At 39.7% G+C, this 21,051-nt stretch overlaps 1 protein-coding gene and 1 non-coding gene across 3 annotated transcripts in view; one reads left to right on the top strand and one right to left on the bottom strand.

Moving 5' to 3' along the window:
* lrp5 (low density lipoprotein receptor-related protein 5) overlaps window positions 1–19,211 on the top strand; it is a 57,389-nt gene extending 38,178 nt beyond the window's left edge. For both annotated transcript variants that reach the window (XM_026365229.1, XM_026365230.1), the window contains exons 12-29: window positions 3,036–3,252; window positions 3,372–3,525; window positions 4,273–4,408; window positions 4,733–4,977; window positions 5,494–5,678; window positions 7,489–7,637; window positions 7,770–7,947; window positions 8,105–8,301; window positions 9,712–9,914; window positions 10,854–11,044; window positions 13,621–13,830; window positions 13,956–14,081; window positions 14,403–14,639; window positions 15,093–15,203; window positions 15,325–15,564; window positions 15,655–15,797; window positions 15,899–15,996; window positions 16,347–19,211. In XM_026365229.1, coding sequence (XP_026221014.1) covers window positions 3,036–3,252; window positions 3,372–3,525; window positions 4,273–4,408; window positions 4,733–4,977; window positions 5,494–5,678; window positions 7,489–7,637; window positions 7,770–7,947; window positions 8,105–8,301; window positions 9,712–9,914; window positions 10,854–11,044; window positions 13,621–13,830; window positions 13,956–14,081; window positions 14,403–14,639; window positions 15,093–15,203; window positions 15,325–15,564; window positions 15,655–15,797; window positions 15,899–15,996; window positions 16,347–16,662 — 3,336 coding nt within the window. In that variant the 3' untranslated portion in view covers window positions 16,663–19,211. The remainder of the gene's footprint in view (window positions 1–3,035; window positions 3,253–3,371; window positions 3,526–4,272; window positions 4,409–4,732; window positions 4,978–5,493; window positions 5,679–7,488; window positions 7,638–7,769; window positions 7,948–8,104; window positions 8,302–9,711; window positions 9,915–10,853; window positions 11,045–13,620; window positions 13,831–13,955; window positions 14,082–14,402; window positions 14,640–15,092; window positions 15,204–15,324; window positions 15,565–15,654; window positions 15,798–15,898; window positions 15,997–16,346) is intronic.
* Window positions 19,212–19,905: 694 nt separating this feature from the next.
* On the bottom strand, window positions 19,906–19,977 carry trnap-ugg. The gene has a single exon. It is a non-coding gene; the product is annotated as a tRNA-Pro (tRNA).
* Between the last annotated feature and the right edge of the window lie 1,074 nt (window positions 19,978–21,051).

The following is a 21,051-nucleotide window of genomic DNA, read 5'->3' on the forward strand; positions in this document are numbered from 1 at the left end:
AAGACCTTTCATATTGGCGATGTGCTGGGAGTAAATCCAAGTTAATTTTTTAAACACAATTTAATCTATATACAGCTTAAAATATTGTTTTTAAGTCTGGCCAAAGTTTCCTCATACTATCAAACTAAGATGTGTCCACATAAAATCTTTGCTGTATGTATCTACACATTTATCATTATGTACTACCTAAGTAACTCAAAGTCTTGTGTTTCCATTAGCCAGAATATGATATTCAGAACAAAAAATTGCTAAATAAGAATTGTTGTTGCTGTGATGAGCAGTTGCATAGCCAGCTATCTTTTTAGTGAATACTCATTTAAATATCCATTCAGAGAATGGGGTGAGAGGGTGAGCAAACAGAAAAAATAAAGCATTCACTTTGATGGGCCTCTGATGCAAGGAAGGTTCCTGACCCCTACACAAAAACCTATTCATTTATCACTGTGACACAATTAGATATGGCCATCCCAGTGGAAAGATGGCAGAGAGACTCGCTTTTTCTGCTCCCCCCCTGCTCTCATGCATGCTTTTTCTCGCTGTTTTAGTTTTTTTTTTTATATTCCTTTGAATTATTCCTACAATTTAGCCAAGCATTGACAAAATACACATCATTATTGTCTGTGCTGTATAGTCGGTGTTCAGAAATATAAGAGATAGAGGATTAGACAATAGAGAAAGACACAGTAATAAAAATTTGTTACTGTCCTCACATCCTGTAAAGTCAACCCGCATCTTTTCCTGCCTGCTATTGGCAGTAAAAAAACAGAATGTATTATTATTATTTTCTGTTTAAGAGATCAGTCACAGCCCTCATCACAAACTGGTTGGATACTGGGTAAATGAGTACATTCACAAATTCTTAGTAATAATACAATTCATGAATTATAAATGAAAATATTTATTGTAACTAATCTGGTAATATTAATTACCTGACATGGTGCAAAATGGTAAGCCATTTTAAGGTGACTGAAACCCTCTGGCAGCAGGTTGTCCAGATGAAGGCCAAAGGGATGACCCTATCAGCCATAGCAAGAGAAGTTGGTGGTTCCAAATCTGTGAGTTTAATTTATTTGGGTCCGATAGTAAACATTATGTTCGTTGTCAAACTGGGGAAAGACTGAACCCAAAGTTTGTAAAGATGTAAGTAAAAGGTGGAGGAGGAAGTGCTATGGTTTGGGAAATGTTTTGTGTAAGAGGAGTTGGGCCTCTTATACAGCTACCTGGCAAAGTGAATGCAAATGTTTCAAAAAACTTTGTGTGACAACATGCAGTTCCTTACCTGCAGGATAATGAGCCCTGTCACGCAGCCACAGCAGGTAAAGCAGTTCCTTGAAACTGAAAACACTGAAATAATGAAATGGCCAGGTTCCTTATTTGAACCCAATAGAAAACCTCTGGAAAATCCTTGGCGAAAAAGTGGCCAAGAAACCCACTACAGTCACAAAACTGTGGAAGAGACTGAAAGAAGAGTGGACCAAAATCACTCCAGAGCAGTGTGAGAGACAAGTGATGTCCTGTGGCCACACGAGTGCTGAAATCATTCAAAACAAACCCTGCACACTTCCTACTACTTGTTGACTCTTGTGACCTTCAGAAAATATTGTTGTAATCTTTCCCTGTCCTACAGTCGATGTCTAATTTTGATCATGTTTTGTGCACAATTTTTATGCTATGTTATGTTGTAAAACACTTTCTAGTAGCATCGTATAGCCACAACAAAAAGTTTATTTGAGAATTGTTCTCAATTATTAATTGAAGGATTTCTCAGGAATGTGCAACATTTGACTAGCTAAAGTGGAAGAGACAATATAGTCTTCTCATCCAAGGAAAAAAACTAACAAGTTTAGTTACCACTAAGTCCCAGTTTATTTTGGCTTACGCTAGAATTAATTTTACTAATTATTTATGCAATTAGTTCTGACCTTTATTTTGTTCTAAAAATTGAAATCAATTTATGTCACTAAAAGATGGTAATATATGTTTAACTCAAACTTGTCATGTCATCAGTCTTATAAATGATGAACCCCAGACAACAACAAAAAGAATTTTCATTTTCCTAATATGTGTCCTTCTTGCTGTGAGGCAACAGTGCTAACTACTACATCACTGAGCTGCTCAATAATAATAATAATAATAATAATAATAATAATAATAAACAATATCAGATAATTTAATGCATCACTTTTTATTGTTATACCAATAATAACAATGTATTGAATGAGGGATGGATTCAGAACCTTCAGCTTGCAATGGTTGCCCTGATATATGAGGTTCTGCTTGAACACACACAAATAAACAAACTAGGGATGCAAATGGGCATAGTGTGTCTAAAATAAAAGTGTGTGTTTATTTCAATTGAAGCGCGTCCAGTAATAGCACAGGTGGTGAGGGCGAGGGCTGGACCCAAATCCCAATTGCAACCTTGTCAATTACAGCTCTTGCTTTCCACCCAAAGAAACATACACACACATGCAGTAAGGAATATGTTGGCTGGGGTGTCTGTATCACTTTTCAACAGCATAGTAATAGATGCTTTGTGAGATACAAATATTTACAAAGACATGGTTTTTGTTGTGAGTACACTTATTGACAGAGTCTGAGCCCCTTACCGTAACGTAAACTTAGTTCTGACCTTCACTCAAAAACCAAGGATTAAGTAACAGCTTGCTGAAGTTTTGAGGACTGTGCAAAATGTCTAACTTTTGCCTGTAAGCATCTTCCTCGATCCTGTTTCTTCTAGCTCCCTTTTCACCACTCTCATAGCCTCTTTACACTCAACATCTGTGTTATATGTATTTTTCTGTGGAAATATTAGGTCAAAGGTCAGGGTCAGCAACAGAATAAATGGCATAGAGGTGGTAGATGTTTTGCTCAGTGACGCTTCATCGTCATCACGTGTTTATGGCACATAAAATGAAAAATGTTCTAATACCCATGCAGTTATTCTGCTGTAGCATGTAACAATAATCAATATAAGAATGTAATATCTAGCCTTGAAAACTTTTAACTGTATCCACTTTTTGCATCTGTCTCAGGTTATCAACGTGAATGGCACTAACAGACAGACTCTACTGGAGGACAAACTACCTCATATCTTTGGTTTTACTCTTCTTGGTGATTATATCTATTGGACTGACTGGCAGAGACGCAGCATTGAGAGGGTCCACAAAGCTACTGCTGTACGAGAGATAATCATTGACCAGCTGCCAGATTTAATGGGGCTCAAGGCCACTAAAGTCACAGAGACATATGGTAAGGAAGGCACGTTTTGATGTGGTATGCTGAGGTATGCAAAAATTATAATAAAATAAAAAGTAGAAAATACTGAATTGGGCTAAACTTAATCTTTCTTCACTTCAATCTGTGTATAGGTACAAATGGCTGTGCAGTGGATAATGGTGGATGCAGCCATCTGTGTTTTTGGCGACGGCTGGCTGTCAGCTGTGCCTGTCCAATGGGGATGGAGCTCCTCTCAGACTTGCAAACCTGTGTGGTGCCAGAGGCTTTCCTACTCTTCACCAACAGGTAACCCTACTTGTTAACCTGCAACAACATGAGAAAGACCTGTTCACGAGCACACGTTCTATTCATATTTTTAATATACATTAAATAAATAAATAAAGGTTTATATGTTGTTTAGGCTTTCTACATAAACATGGCCTCAAGCATAGCTGGGCAACTGGGGGAAGCACTAAAGCTGCTACTGCTCACACTACAAAGCCTGCGGAGCGGGTTGACTTTTAGTATTTCTGCTTTTCATGTAGTGTCATTAAAGCTGAAGCTCTGTGGGTAATCAGCTGGAGTTAGACGTTTGACGTTTACATTGATCAGATACAAGTAGATCCATTATAATTATTATCAATAGCAACGATCTAAGTGAGCTGCGCTATTTGATGCTGGAGTGAGTGGGTGCTGTACTGTACTAATATCAAACACAATGGCATCACAGCACTCACACAAGCCAGAATCACAACTTCAGCAAGTAAAGCAACATTTAGATACGCTTATGTTATGAGCTATAACAACTGACGAGACAAAAGTATGAACAAGTTTTCTTTATGTTTATTTGGTTGTACATGTTTTGACTTAGTCATCACTTGATCTCAATTCAGTTTCACCTTTATAACAGCTCTGTGTTATTATGACTCTAAAAGACAACAATATGGTTTTGGAAAATGTTAGAGTTAGTGACATTTCTACATTAGATATAGTTTGTAAAGATTAAAGCATCTTATTTAAAACAAGATTGTCTAATAATGTTTTTGTCCACAGGGATAACATCAGGAGCATTTCTCTGGGTACCAACAGCAATGATGTGGCCATTCCTCTGACAGGGGTTAAAGAGGCCTCTGCACTTGACTTTGATGTCTCTGCAAGGAGAATCTACTGGACAGATATACAGGCCAAGGTGGGCTGGGCTGTCAACATACTGAAATGTGATTCTAAGTTGTGTCAGATTAACAATATGAACAAACAATGAGTAGAGGTGAATATATAATATATTTTTATAAAAATGTACAATTTTCCCAATGGAATTAATGAAGTATAAATTACTATGTTAAGTAATTCAATTAAAATGCAAGTTGTGGGAATAGTGTTTACTTTGATAGTGTATTTAATAGTTTTGAGGATTTGGTACTGTGATGACTTTGAACCAAACTATTGTGAGGAAAGCTGGGACCTGGTTCTCTTTCCTCTTTAACTCACTCTCATTCCTTTCTCTTTCTCCCAGACAATCAGCAGAGCATACATGAACGGCAGCTCCATAGAACATGTCATAGAGTTTGGACTGGACTACCCAGAAGGCATGGCAGTTGACTGGATGGGTCGTAATATCTACTGGGCTGATACGGGCACTAACCGCATTGAGGTGGCTCGACTAGATGGGCAGTACCGTCAAGTACTAGTGTGTAAAGATCTCGACAATCCGCGCTCACTAGACAACCCAAGATCACTAGCACTGGACCCAGCTAACGGGTAAGAGTGGAAATTACAGCATTTAGAAAATGGACACATTGACCTGATTTGCTAATTGTGCGAAATGCACAGCCTGGTCAAACATTCCGTTGCCTTTTTACATGGTCAGTGTTCCCTGCAAACAGCTGAACAGCTGTTAGGAATAAGAGTTTTGGAGCCCCATGAAAGTGATTCACTGTCAGAGGTTCATAACTTCACTCTATCTAAGGTAGTGAGAGTATAGTGATGTCACTGTGTTGGTATGTAGGTACACCAGCCAGTGCCCTGCAATTTCTCCAAGCTCCAGCTGAGAAAATTATGCTATTTAACCTGTTTGTTAACAAAATCCACATTACCTCTCTTCAGCCACAGCCAAACCACCCCGAGATAGTCTGCTCTGCCTCTATGTGATCCAGTTAAATAAATACTATATCAGAAAAAACATGGTATTGTAAGCAATGTAGGAAATTGATCACTACTTTACATACAGAGCTTGCTCACCTTGTCAAAACCTGAAACAGTGTTTTCTGTTCACAGCTACATGTACTGGACAGAGTGGGGTGGTCGACCTCGCATTGCTAGAGCCTACATGGATGGCAGCACCATCATGACCCTGGTGGATAAAGTGGGCCGAGCCAATGGGCTGACCATTGACTATGTAGACCATCGACTCTACTGGACTGACCTGGACACTTGCATGATTGAAAGCACCAACATGCAAGGTCAGGACCTACAGGCTATTACAAAATCAAGATAGATAATTTAAATAATTAAATTATTCAGTCAGTTATTAGGTCTACATTGGAACACAATAGCAAAAATAGCCAAAATGTAAAGGCACATGAACTCTAATTTAATGATAATGACATACTTTATTGATCCCCTTGGGCAAATTGTTATTTGGACAGCTGCTGTGGACGATTGGCACTACTGTGGGGTGTCAGTGTCTTGTCCAGGGACACCTCAACATGTGGCCAGGAGGAGCCAATCATAAATCCAGTAACCCTGGGGTTTAGAGACAAAAAACCAAAAACTAGTATCGTAGTCACAATGAAATAGAAATTAGACTGTGTTTACCTTCTGTAAAGTGAAATCAGTTCAGTATTTCAGCTTAACATTCGTGTTAAGCCAGATTGATTGAATTACTCTGAAGTGGACATGGCTTAGCACATATAATACATTGGTGCAACAGAAAGTTGTGTAAAGCAGTGGTCCCCAACCTTTTTTGCACCACGGACTGGTTTAATGTCAGACAATATTTATACGGACCGGCCTTTAAGGTGTGGAGGATAAGGATAAATACAACAAAATAAAATGATACGACCAGCATAAAAACTGGTATTTTCTAAATATATAGGGGGTTTCAATCAAAATGAGATTTTTGCCGATCGAAATGAAGTGGCGAAGCAGTTTTGAGGGCTTCATTGTCTCGTTACAGAGCCAGTCGCTGCATATTATGCAGAGGGAGCTTGGTGCGTGAGAACAACCTGTTGCAATAAATCCATATTACCAGACTCCTGGTATTAAATGCAGCTTTTTTTTTCTTTGAAGTCGTAGGCTGGCTTTTACCCTGCAAACAAAAAACGTTTTTTATTCATTTTGCTTGCTTGGGGGTTTCAATTTAACGGTAATGTATTATGTGTTACCGGCTGGAGCAGCCCCTTTAACAAGGTAGCGAATGTAGGTAATGTGACTGAGGCAAACATCTTGACATGCATTAAGAGTGAGTCATAGACAAATGTAGAGAAGAGAATACAGTAATTTTCCAAAATAAAACATTTACGTTATACATTATGTTTAGAATCAGATAATAATTAAACTGGAAATAATTTAAGTTGTATGTTTTCTTTCTGTGCAACCCGGTGTTAATTGACCCATGGACCGGTGCTGGTCCGCGGCACGGGGGTTGGGGACCACTGGTGTAAAGGACAGTTGACCTTTACAAATACCTCCATGACCTGCTAAAATTAGGCGTAGATCAGGTGGAGAATTTAACAATTATTATAACCTCAAGAACAATATATTTTTGCAGAGATGCATTGACCTATGGTATGACTCTGTTAGCTAACAACCTCTGAGACAAAGGTTATTGATGATGGTGGTGGTGATGGGGGTAAGGCCTTCTTACTAGGCTTTACATAAACAATAAGTTACACTTCGAAGACCGTGGGAAATATGACAAACTACAGTTGTCTGAACACCAAGGAGTTTACCAAAAACGAATCAAGCCTTTCATGATAGTGTCCGTACCTCCCATTAATTGTATTGCCAGTTTGTCTCTGATCTCTAAAACTACTAGCTGGAGCTACATGAGGCATGCAGTTTACACTCTCTGCCTAAAACAAAGTAGGCAAGGTTTCTTTGAAAGGCTTTATCTCTGGCACCAAAGTTTTGCTCTGCACTGCATACAGTATGTGACTACATCCCAAACCCAGAATTGTTTCAGTTCTGATTATGAGAACACGCCTAAGTCTTGGATGATAAGACTATAAGGGAAGAGTGGTAGTTGAGATGTTATCCTATCTTCTGCAGGTCTTCAGAGGGAGATCATTGTAGACGACCTCCCTCACCCCTTTGGTTTGACCCAGTACCAGAATTTTATCTACTGGACAGATTTTAACCTGCGCAGTATTGAACGGGCAGACAAACGCAGTGGACTCAACCGCACAGTGGTGCTGCAGGTAAGGCTCAAGTTCAGCTAATATTAGTTTTTTACAGTTCTTGTGATCCTAATATGTTCTTTGCGGCTTAATGGTCACTTAAACATGGCAAAGCATATTTAGTGCTGATACACTGAGTTTTTGTGTCATCAGGGCCAGCTGGAGTTGATGCTGGACATCCTGGTGTTCCATTCCTCCCGTCAGGATGGTACCAATGAGTGTTCCCTTAACAATGGCAACTGTGCCCATCTGTGCCTGGCTACGCCCACTGGTGCCCGATGCCGCTGTGCCTCCCACTATACCTTAAACCCTGATGGACGAAACTGTAGCTGTAAGTACACTGCTGCTGGGTCTGCAGCCAGTTACAAATAAAATATAACAGTAATATTAGTCCAAACAAGCACAGAGCCATGGTGACAGTTTCTAACTTTTACGTTAGTTAGAAAAAGTTAAAGAACTTAAAGAACTCTTTGTCTCTGTGTCTGCAGCTCCCTCTAGTTTTCTGCTCTTCAGTCAGAAGGCCAGTATCAGCAGGATGGTTTTGGGAGAGCAGAGTCCTGACATCATCTTGCCCATCCATGTCCTGAGAAACGTCCGGGCTGTTACCTATGATCTAGTGGAACGCCTAGTGTACTGGCTGGATGGACGGCAGAACATACGCAGGGCCAGAGATGACGGCACCATGGTAAAGTTCAATACATGCTAATACAAACAAAGACTGAAAACATATGAAAACTACAAAAGAATGTCCCTCAGAGGAGTAAAGGCATGCAGGTTGATCCTGCTTAACCAAACATACCTGTTAATAGAAGACTTCCTCTGCACCTAGAGGGGACAAACTTGCTATGCGGATAATTAAGCAATAGATTAATTATTTGCATTGATTAATGCAAATATAATACATTTTTTTATAATGTCATTTCATCAACATTACAAGCAGTTAAGTGAGACAAACTGTATAGTTTACTCAAATATGTGATGAGAGGGTTGTACACAAGTGTGTCTGGTTTTATATGAATCGAAGTACCGCATCTGAAACTACCTGACCAGCTGTGTGACAGGCCACAATACAGCCACATCATCAGAATGGGCTCGTTGGAGATAAGCACGTTCTAAACAGATTTGATCACTGGTCATCAGTGCGCAGTGCATACTTGATCCCGATTTGCTCATAGAAATGCTTCATCTTTTAATTACTATTACTATTAATATTTAGAGTTCATTAGTCGTTTTCACAGTGAAGATCGATTTTTTTTACAGAATAAATTTGATTTTTCACAAACGCAAACATGGTGTTAGACTCAAACTAGATGATTAAGTTAACAGTTTTCTTTCAGATTACTAAAATCACATCTGCACAGATGTTTAACCCTGACAGGGTAAATATCTGACAGTTTAATAATCAAACTGACATGATGACTGTGATGTAATTATAATTTGAACCCATTGGATATGAAATCTTTAAGTTATATAAGGTATATGGAGGTTAAACCAGAATCACACCTTGTCATATGTAGCTTTTAAAAAAAAAAAAAAAAAGTTTCTGGAAACTATTATTGATTATTGATTCTGTATCCAACCTCAGGATGTGAGTAGTTTTTGCTGTCAGCACAAACAGCAGCTTGCATACTGCTGATAGAGTTAGAAGCTGTCCGTCGTCATTGCAACATCTTGTCTCTGCATCCAACTGTCAGGCAAGGCGCAGTACATCTTGAACAAGTGCAATTTCAATGTCATTAAATTAATCAGTAAGCAATTAAATATTTGGCATTATGTGCCTGTTCTTTTTGTAAGATACAAACATGTTGCGATCTCCCGATTTCCATTGATTAAAGTAGAAACATTAGCTAGGGTTACATTTGTTAGTATGTACAGACAGATAGTCTCATTAATATTTAACATTATTAACAAATTATCTGTCCAGAGATAAGAAGCAAACCTACTGTAAAATGTAACTAGATATTAGAAGATTAGAATATTAAAAATACTATAGCTCAATGCAGATTGATAGATGTGTTAGTAGTTAGACAGAGAGCTTATGAAAACTCACATTAAAGTGTTTAACTGATATTGACTTTGCTATGTTTGCCTCCAGTCCATGATAGTAAGCAGCACCATACAGCCAATCGACAACCAACTTCATGACCTGAGCCTAGACCCCTACAGTCGCCACATTTACTGGACCTGTGAGACAACCAACACGATCAATGTCCAGAGGATGGACGGAAAGACTGTGGGTGTAGTCCTGAAGGATGACACAGACAAGCCCAGAACCATTGTTGTCAACGCTGAGAAAGGGTGAGCACTTTTTTGCTTCAGAAGTACTCGTACCTTCTTTTAGATAGATGCATATGCAGGGCGAGTTATGCAACTTAACAAAGATGTGCACATGCACAGCTCCAAAATCAACTAGAATTACCAAATTGAGATGGCATACCTCCGCCAACTAGGGGTGGTGACACAAGTCTGTCTAAATTCATATTACAATACATTTTTGTAGTGAACATTTTTTCAAATTTGAAGATATTCTCAGAAATGGGACATACGAATAACTAGAAGCATGATGCTTCCAGCCACGACTGTTGCCTGCGTAGAGGAATAAAAAATAATTCTAAATAGAGTCAAAGTGTCCTCAAAGAGACAATAAAATGAAAATATCAACAGACTTAGCTCAATGACAAAGAGTCATAAAATGGCATGAAAGTAGATACAAAATACCCCTAAACAGAAAACACAACGAATGCAACATGTCTAAATGAGAAAGAAAATATTTATGAAAGATCAGTCAAAATGTCTTGGCTGATAATACCTGACATCTCAGCAGGATATAAGATGTCAGGAACTGATAGGAACCTGCTGCAGATCATGTAACACAGTGATCTCGAGAAATAAGTCACTAAAAATAACTCATTACCAATTAAAATTGGTAACTGTTTTCTCTCAGAGACCTCTGCCTCTCTTTCTTCCTTTCTCTTTTTAAAGGGGTGCTAGACATTGATGGACATTACTGAAGCCCACCCTGACACCACCTGCATTCCTCACACTGTTAATATATTCAGCCTCACTTTAACTTTGCTTGGCTGTGGCCGGTATACATCAGTGGCCACCAAAACTGCAGAAAAATTGCACTATTTTAGCAAAATAGAGCCCACAAAGTTATTAATGCTGTATAACTTAACCCAGTGTCAGTGCCACACTGAATTGCACTGTCCTATGCAAATGTGTCTTCTTTTGCAGGTACATGTATTTCACTACAGTGCAGGAGCGCTCAGCAAAGATTGAAGGAGCAAGTCTGGATGGGACAGAACGAGAGTCTCTGTTTACCACTGGTTTGATCAGACCAGTAGCTCTGGCCCTGGACAATAAACTGGGAAAATTGTTTTGGGTCGACGCTGACCTCAAACGCATAGAGAGCAGTGACCTGACAGGTGAGTTATTTTAAACACAGAGAAGTAATCATTTGCATTTAGTTATTTGGTAGATGTCTTTATCTAAAGTGACTTACAAGTGAGGTACAAAGCAAGCAAAATAGCCAAGCCAAGGAGACAAACTTTAAAGTAAAGTGCTCTAGAAAGAAGTGTTTCAGTTTCATGGGGTATACAGTGGCAAGAAAAACGTTTGTGAACCTTGTGAAATTTCAAGGTTTTCTGCATTCATTTCATATAAAATGTGATGTGATCTTCATCTAATTCAAGAGTATTAACAAATATAATGTGCTTAAAATATTATGTCTTTATTAAGAACAACCAGAAAAACCTTATAGTGATAGTGGTAAAAAATATGTGAACCCCTGGAGTTAACTGCTTGACCTTCCTGTTGCATCATCCAGCTTCTACAGGGTTTCAGCTGACGTACAGACATTCTCACATCATTCAGAAGAATATTTTGATACACTTGGGAATTCACCTTTTTTTTTTTCCATCTTTCATTTAGACTGGCTGCCCACTTCTTGGTAGAGTAGCCACAGTCCCAAAGTGTCTCCATTTGTAGATTGTATGTCTAACTGTAGACTGGTGAATTTCTAAGCTTGTAAATTAACAATTCTTGATCATAGATCCTCTGAAAGCTTCTTTTGGCGAGGCATGGCTCACATAAGCATATTCGTCTTGTGCGAAGCAAACTCAATAAGTTGGGTGGTTTTTGTCAGTAAATTTCTTAGTTAGCTTTTTTCAAGTCATTAATCCCAGGTTTCACATACTTTTTCAGCACTTTTTAATAGTTGCTCAATAAAGACATAAAATCAGTGTTTGTGTTATTATTTTAGGCACGTTATATTTGTTAATACTCTTGACTCAGATGTAGATCGCATCACATTTTTTGACAAATTAATGCAGAAAACTGAAATTACAAAAGGTTCACATACTTTTTAATACTTTTAATTTTTAAGTGCAGAGAAAGATTCTTAAGAGTTCTGTTTTCAGCAAGTTTTTGAAAGTTGACAGTGAGGCAGCCAAGTGTGGTTAGATCATTCCACCATTATGGAACCACAGAGCTGAAAAGTTTTGCCTGAGATCTTTTGGGCTGAATCAAACAACAGCAACAAAAGATGAAACATCTACTGAGCCTATTTCAGACATGCAGCACGGTACTTTAATTTGATGGCAGTGTAGCACTGAATAATCCACCCAGGTAATTTCTATGTAAAAGTTATAATGTCAGTTAGATGTGGAAGATTTGTGTAGCAAAATAACACAAGTCTGAACTAAATATTGTCTGATTAACGTGAAGGATGCAGGTAGAGAGAAATGGATGTATCACTGAAATGTATTTTATTATAAATCATCTTATGCACAAATAAATCAATTCAGTTTATTTATATAGCACCAAAATCACAACAAAGATTTTATCTTACTATATAGTAAGGTTAAAGTAACTTACAGAATTCTATTCTAACATTAACAACTATGTAGAATTATGTTGAAAACCCAACAAATTAAACAAATATCCAGAGAGACCTTCACCCCACTCAACCTGAGTGAACAGCCTCTGTGTCATCTTAACATCTTTCACAATGAAGCCATTCAAAATATGTGGACTTTGGGAATGATGGTTACAGTTTGTAACTTTAGGAGACAACTGTAGCCAACTAGAGGCAGTCTTCAAATGCAATGTTGGTATGAGTGGAATCTTTATAACCTTAGTGAAAATGAGATCAGAAACAGATTTAGAGAGAAATTTAATGCAGCCCTTCCACACACACTGACTTTATCTCTTGAAATGAGACCAGAGGAGATGCTGCAACACTGTCTTGTTTTGATCACATGGGGTAAAGCCAACTCCAAGCAGCCATTTTTTACATTCATTTTATAGTCCATATCACTCAAATAAAGGTTATTCCTCTAACACCGATTTATTCATTTTGTCAGCCATAAAATAATAGAACTACATTGGTTGCATTTGTTGAATTTGATCAAATAATACATTTACTGTGTACAAGTGTCAATAAACATGATTGTATTTGAAATTTAGTTCAATTAAGTTTTCTTTTTTATTTCTTTGTGTTCTACTGAAGGTGTATTTCAGAGCAGCATGACTTGCTCTCAGTGTCAGCAAAAATAAAATTGTTATTTTCAAAAGACATCCGAGCTGCAGCACAAAGAAAGAGCAGTAGAATTACAGTAGAAGTGGCCAGTTAATGTGAAAAAGGCTGTCACGCAAAAGTGTGCTGCCTGTAAGTCGGTTGGATTTAATGGTTAATATTGAGTTATATTGAGTATGGTAATTTTATTGGCATGGGATTGTTCCAAAATAATAATTTAAGGCCCTCAAATTGACAGACCATAATGATAGAGATCTAATAAAAAGAAGATAAAAGTCATAATTTTAGTTAATATTTTAGTTAATTTGCATTATTTAACTTAACAACATTATTTATTTAAAATGAATAGTGATTAATGATATTTTGGATTGCTTTTTAAAACCTTCATGTGCTATCACATTCAAATATCCAAATTTAATCAGGGTATACTACTTTTATATTCTTATAACATCCTCACATCTCCAGGAGCCAATCGAATTGTCCTCCAGGATTCCAACATTCTCCAACCGATGGGTCTGACGGTTCTGGGAGATCATCTGTACTGGATTGACCGGCAGCAACAAATGATAGAGAGAGTGGACAAGCTAACTGGAGACAAACGCACACGCATACAGGGGCGGCTATCATATCTGACCTCCATTCACGCAGTGGAAGAGATGGACCCACAGGAGTTTGGTATGGACCTCTTATTTCCACATACTGTGTAGCTCACTGCAGCAGGATATCATGACAGGGATTTGGTAAGGTTGTGATTTGACAGGAAATGAATTGAATTAATAACAACTCTCTTTTCTCTTCAGCATCTCACCCATGTTCCCGTGACAATGGAGGCTGTTCTCACATCTGCATTTCTAAGGGTGATGGCACACCTCGCTGCTCCTGTCCCATGCACCTGGTGTTATTGCAAGACTTGCTTCATTGTGGAGGTAAACAACAAATTCCACCAACGGGATTATGATGTGGTCAGACCAAAATCAGCTTCTGTTTATTTCTGTGTAAAACTGCATGACGTACACTGACTTTTGCTTCACTTAGGCTCGGAAAGTCTGACTGAACTTTCTGTGTTACTGTGTACTGTGTACATTATGGCAGGTGAATTTTGTTCTGACTCTGCTAGAGACGACAGTCTCTGATCTGGTTGAACTCTGTAACTGTACTGTACTTACTTCTTTCATCTACATTTATTGTTGCATGTCTCATGTCTCCTCCATCTCATGTTGCTGTGTTGCTTCCTTTGTGTCTCTCAGAGCCTCCCACCTGCTCCACAGAGCAGTTCACCTGCTCCACAGGTGAGATCGACTGTATTCCCATGGCCTGGCGTTGCGATGGCTTTGCTGAATGCGATGACGGCAGCGATGAAGAAAACTGTCCTGTCTGCTCAACCATGCAGTTCCAGTGTCATAAAGGAGGCTGCATTGATGCTCAAAGGCGCTGTGACGGTGAACCCGACTGTTCTGATAAGTCTGATGAACAGAACTGTGAAAGTAGGTTTACACTGGAGCGCAATGAAACATTAGCATTACATTAATCAGTAAATACCAAGTCTTTCTACTTTTAACTAAATACCTTTACTACATTGTACTTAAGTATGATTTTGAGGTCCATTCAGTCTAAAGTTTCTCCTTTTTTGCTCTTCTGCTCCACTACACTCCTGTTCAAATTGCAGTTACCAGCTCCTTCTATTATTGTAGAACTAAAATAATCCAGTATTCTACAACAATTAAACGGATGAGTACTTTGACTTCTAATACTACATTTTCATAGTAATGCACTTCCAGTGGAGTGTTGGACTGAGTATGTGAACACTTCTTTTACCAATGGGTAAAATGTTTAAAACTAATTGATCAAGTCAAACTGGGGGCCATGTAAAAGCTCATTATTATTTCGAGACTGACAGGGATCTTCATGTTGTGTGTCCTCTGTTTCCTGTTCTCCAGCTATCTGCCCTCCTAACCAGTTCCGCTGTGGTGACAACCAGTGTATCACTAAGAAACAACAGTGTGACAATTACTCTGACTGTCCCGATGGATCTGATGAGCTTGCTTGTGGTAAATTGAGATACTATAGCACACTATAGAGTATTTTTCAGTTTCTGGTTAAGTACTCCTTCTCAAAATGTTCCTGACTCTGTTTTTTTTATAATGCTTTTTCTTTCCTCTCCCTGTTTAGGGTATGTGTCTCCGCCCTCCAGTGGTATCCCTAATACTGGAACCAACACCATTGGCCCAGTCATTGCCATCATCCTGCTCGTCTTTGTGATTGGGGGAGCTTATTATGTCTGCCAACGTGTGGTGTGTCGACGCTACAAAGGCCCCACTGGAACATTTCCTCATGAATACATCAGTGGTACACCCCATGTGCCCCTCAACTTCATTGCCCCTAGCAGCTCCCAGCATGGCACTTTTCAAGGTAAGCACAGACACATAGCAGAATTGATGTTACACTTACTACACAACTCACGAGATATGGTGTTAATAGAATCTGAATTGCTGTGTGCAGGTATTTCCTGTGGGAAGTCAATCATGAGTTCAGTCAGCCTGATGGGCAGCAGCAGCAGTGGAGCTCCTCTCTATGACAGGAACCATGTCACTGGGGCCTCATCCAGCAGCTCATCATCTACTAAAGGAGCCTTCTATCCTCAGGTCCACACACACACACACACACACACACACACACAGTACTGTATGCACATTATTTGCTGTTGTCTCATCACAGTAAAATAACAGATATTTTCTGTTTGTAGATCCTGAACCCTCCTCCGTCCCCAGCTACTGACCGCTCTCTCTACAATACAGAGATGTTCTGTTCCTCCAACAGTCCATCCACCACCAGATCATACAGGTAACACACACCTCTACAGTCTCTAGGGCCTGCCAAACATGGAACGCATCCATCTCACCAGCAAACGTCTGACTAAGATGCAGCTGTGACTTTTGCCCCTTTTAGTCCTCCTACAGTTACTGTATTAACATCTCACTCCCCACCTCTCAGTCATTGCAAACTTATGTTGTTCAATCAAACTTTGTGCCTAAACTGAGTTCCAGAGTAGAGAGTAGACAGCGCTTTGGAACAGACAATTCTGGAGCATCTCATTTAGCCATTACAGGACAGAGCCCAAATAAAGATTAAAAGCAACAGAAATGAATCTGAACCCTGTTGTAAAATAACTAACATTGTCTCCTGCCCATCAGACCCTACCACCCGGTTCGAGGTGCTGCTCCACCTACTACGCCCTGCAGTACAGACGTCTGCGACAGCGACTATACCCCCCACCATCCAGCTGCTGGGCTGCCGTCATCAGTGGGCCGCTGGAAGGCTGCAGGCCATGGCAAACACAACAAGTACTACATGGACCTCAACTCGGACTCTGACCCTTACCCTCCACCCCCAACTCCCCGATCTCAGTACCTTTCTGCTGAGGAGAGCTGCCCCCCTTCCCCTTCCACCGAGCGCTCCTACTTCCACTTGTGTCCACCTCCTCCCTCACCTTGCACCGACTCCTCATGATCCTCTAACAGCCTGGGAGCCCTGTGACAAAGGACAGGACAAAGTAAACTTGGCCTCACTACTCCACTTTACCGGGGAAAGAACTTGTGTGCCAACTTCCGGCCTTGATGGGCTCACACACTCTGCTTTACACCAGCTGGCTCAAGTGCCTCAAGTTCCTTATGTAACACATTGCTCATTTCATCATTCCAGTCATCCTAGAGCTCTCAGGATAACCACATAAAGGAGCTTATGAGCCAACACAACCTTCCACTTCTTTTATTTTGATTCCATCACTGCCAGTGTCAGTGGACACTGGTGCTATGTTAAACCAAGGCATGGACAGCTGCATCACCAACACCAACATGCCAACCTCACACCATTTATCTTCTCCTCCCTCACAGCATCACGGTTGCCAGACCAGTGACAGGACTGTATATAGTGTTAAAATAATATTAACGAAAATAAATCACAGAGAAATTATTTTACTATTTTATTTACGCTGGCTAATCCACTGCTCCACAGGAAACTTAAGACAGACTGATGGGTAGATGTGGACTGAATGATGGATGGATGAATAATTGGGCAGCTGTGAATATGAGCGTATGTGATTGTTTTGGTGGATGTAGGAAATTAGAGAAATTTGTGGACAATGACTGAATGAATGTGTAGAATTGTGAATGAATGAGCTAATAGATGAAGCAGGGCCTTGATGAAGTGTGAAATCATTTCAGCACTCTCTTTAATTGTGTCCTTTGCATTTCAGTCTTGGAATTCCTTGGAGTTGAACATGGGGCCTTTTTCACTGCTAGAGTTTATTACAGTGAAGAGTGACAGACGAATCTGCCTGGAATCATCACATGACACCAACATACCAAATTAATATCATGTAAAGCAATTGTACATAATGTAATGAAGTCAGTGAGTGTGTTGTGAGAAGTGAATAATTTTCATTGTGAAGCTGAATCTTTTCCATCACTTTTTCTTTACTCTCATTGTCCCATTTACCAAAAGGATGTTTGCTGCTATTGTGTACCTATTATATCACTTCATATGTCGCATAATTTACACAGAAAGGCCAAAATGACCACTCTCATACTGATCGTAGATCATTAAGCTATTTTACAGGTAATAACAAATTATTCATATAGTGGCTTTCTTAATTTGTATTTTCTGTTTGTGTGTAGATCATAACAGTATGTTTTGCCATGTTCAGTTTGAAGGGGTTTTTGTGAAAATTGAAAAGTGTAAGGCTGAGAGTCCCAGCTAAGCTGCTCCAGTTGTTTTCTTGGAACTGCAAAACCAAGTCAGAAGTTTGACTTGCACACTTATTACTTTCTGCCCTGCCTGGGATCTTTTGCAACATTATGCAAGATGTCTCAACAGCTACAGGACAGGTTTGAGGACATTCTCTGTGGATGATCATGGTCCACAGGGTAAGAAGCTCTGGAATCCACCCTTCCACAGGTATCTTAATCTAATAGACAACCAAGAGTCATATGAAAGTATGATTTCCCTGATCAGAGTGAGCATCTCTGTGTTTGGCTGGACACTGGAAGAATGTAAAGCACCACTGTTGCAGTCTAGGGATAGACTGGGACCACAATAAGTTGCCAGTATAATGAAGTCGGCGTAAAGGTTTTTACAGTCCCACTACTATTAGGCTTTAAGAGGATAAAAATATCAGCATGTTTTTTCTGTCTGTCAAAACTTTGGCATTATGAGATGTACTGAACAATTTAGCCTTCAAGGGGCGTCATTATTTTTTTCTATCTTTGTAGCGATGCAGTGTGTTTTTCTACTTGTTTTCTTTCCTCTCTCTTTTTTACTTAGATAAAACCTTCTCAGCAGTTCTCATCATGCACTGTCTTGGCCTAGCATATGGCCCTAAGTCTTGTACCAATAACCCTGCTATGTGGAGACAAATGTAGTATCTAGTTCAATCCGGCGCTTAGGAAATATCAACACAGTACCACCTAGCAACAAAAAGCAGGAAGAGTTTTTATGCACTTATAAAAAGAAAAGAAAGTGTATTATTTCCCAGGAAATAAATGCTTTAGGTCCAGAATGTTCTGTAGTGTGACCAGATAATCTTGTAGAATACATTTTTTAGATTCCCAAGCTTCCTGTTATCTGCCCTGTAAGCATCTTTCTATTCAGTAATATGTGTGGTCAGAGGAACATCATTGTTTCATTTTCATAGTGACAGCGAAACTTAAAGGCAGCCTGTCACCTTGTTGAGTTCCAGTACTCCAATCAAGACGTGGAGGTGAATGTAATCATGAATTAATGAGTGTCTCTTCCACTACAGTCAGTGTTGACCACTGTCCTCACTTAATAAGAGTGTAGTTTCCTGATAGAAACCTTTACCAGCACTTTGGGAACTCGCAGAAAGCTTGTGTCTGTCTAAATGGTCTCCTGCCAGGTGAAGTCACAGCTGATGTGTGATGACTGGCCTGTCTCAAACTCCTCAAAACCTTGTATTTGTTGTCTCATCTAAAAATGCATTGTGTCATTTACACTTTGGACATTTTTGTATCAAAAACATTTTTATATAATAAAGGTTCTATTTTAAGAAACAAATTAGTTTGCTTTGACTTGAAGCTCAGTGAAATCTGAGGCTCCCTCTTCAAATCAGCACATTAGATGACTGAGCTCTAGCAGTGCTGCTACTAACATCATGAATTAACAGAAGACATGTTCACTTTCTATAGATGTGATATGCAGTTCACAGGTTGATGTTTTCGTGATAAAAAACCCATTACAATTATCTACTGTTTGTGAATGCAAAATATCTGTGCTTTAATCTTCTTTTCTTTAATGACGTCTCACTTCCTCGGCACTACCATCACCCAGGAGCTCAAGTGGGAGCAGAACATCAGCTCCCTCATCAGAGAGGCCTTGCAGAGGCTGAAGTTTACCTTTCTGTGAAGATGCAGGTTGACCTCTCTTTATCATCAAATCGATTCTCAATTCCTCCATTAGTGTGGTTTCCTGCAGCCACCAGGGACAAGGCCAGGCTGCAACACGTCATCTACTCCGCTGGTAAGGTGATCGGCTGCAGCTTCCTATAACTCTAGGACTTACACGTTTCCAGGTGGAAGAAGCTCGGGCAGCGGTAAAGTGAAAAGTGGCTTCGCGGTTTCAAGTATAACACTTGAGAAAACTCGTCGAATTAGATTAGATTAGACGAGTCACCCGTCGGCTGTGCGTTTTAATCTGATCTGATAGACGCGTTTAATAAACCAAAAAAACTAAAACAATGGGCTCGTCCGGGATTTGAACCCGGGACCTCTCGCACCCAAAGCGAGAATCATACCCCTAGACCAACGAGCCACGCTGTGGCGAAGGCGGCCCGTGCAGCATTTCAAGAGTTCCCAACGATGTGGACAATGTTCATGGTGTAAAGTTGACATCTGCTGGTAGAAAACAGCATTGGACTGAATTTAACCGCTCCTATTTCCGTGAATAAGCCTGGACGGGAATTGTATCTGTTGCCTGTCTGCTAGCACACATTTTCAGAAAAAGCACACATTACAGTAATATTTAATGTAGTAATACTATTTTTAAGTCAAAAATCAATTCTGTTAGTTCCACTGCAGAGACCCTACAGAGATGTAAATCAGTAATAATGGGTTTTACAACCAATAAGATATTTTACTAACTGAATTTCATAGAATTGCATTGTAATTAAAGCACAACTTAAAGAGTTCTGATGGCTAATAATTTTCAAAGATAGTCAGTTTTCCTGCCTCACATCAAGCAGCTTCTGTGTGGTTTAGTCACCCCCACTAGCCACCCCCCACATGTTGCATATTCTCCCGCTGTCTCCTCTGGGGACAGTCAAGGGCTTTAATAGCATGCTGAAGTGAGACAAATTGTCACCTGCAATGTAGTATATCAATTTAAAAGCTAAAGGTTTTGGGAAATGCTATTTGTTTGCAATGTCCTTTACAAGATGCAGAATGGATGCACAGCAGATTTCTTCTGAATGCAGCTAAAATGCCTCACATTTGAAGTATACAGTGTAAGCTTGGAGAGTGGAAAGAATGTGGGCCTCTGAGAACACACAACAGAAGACAAAGCAAACTTTTCCAGGTGAAGTGGGAAACTTTCCAGGAAAGGTTGTCCAGCTGGCAGACAGGTGCTGTGGGCTGAACATAACAGAGAGGAGGTGGAGACCAAGCCTCCAACTTCTTCAACTTTTTTTTGTCTTTTCTGTGCCTTTCTTCTCTCTGTGTGTTTGCAGCTCTGTAATTACACCAGCTGCCTGGACCTTGTGGTCTTTTTTCTCTTTCTCTCTCCCTCTGCCTCTCCATCACCTCTGTTTGATCTCCCTCTCCCTCTTGAAATTCTTTTAATGTCACCTCTCCACCCTCGCCGCTGTTCCTTTCCTTTCAGAACGCTCTA

The sequence above is a fragment of the Anabas testudineus genome, chromosome 6 (assembly GCF_900324465.2).
Source record: "Anabas testudineus chromosome 6, fAnaTes1.2, whole genome shotgun sequence".
Lineage (NCBI taxonomy): Eukaryota > Metazoa > Chordata > Actinopteri > Anabantiformes > Anabantidae > Anabas > Anabas testudineus.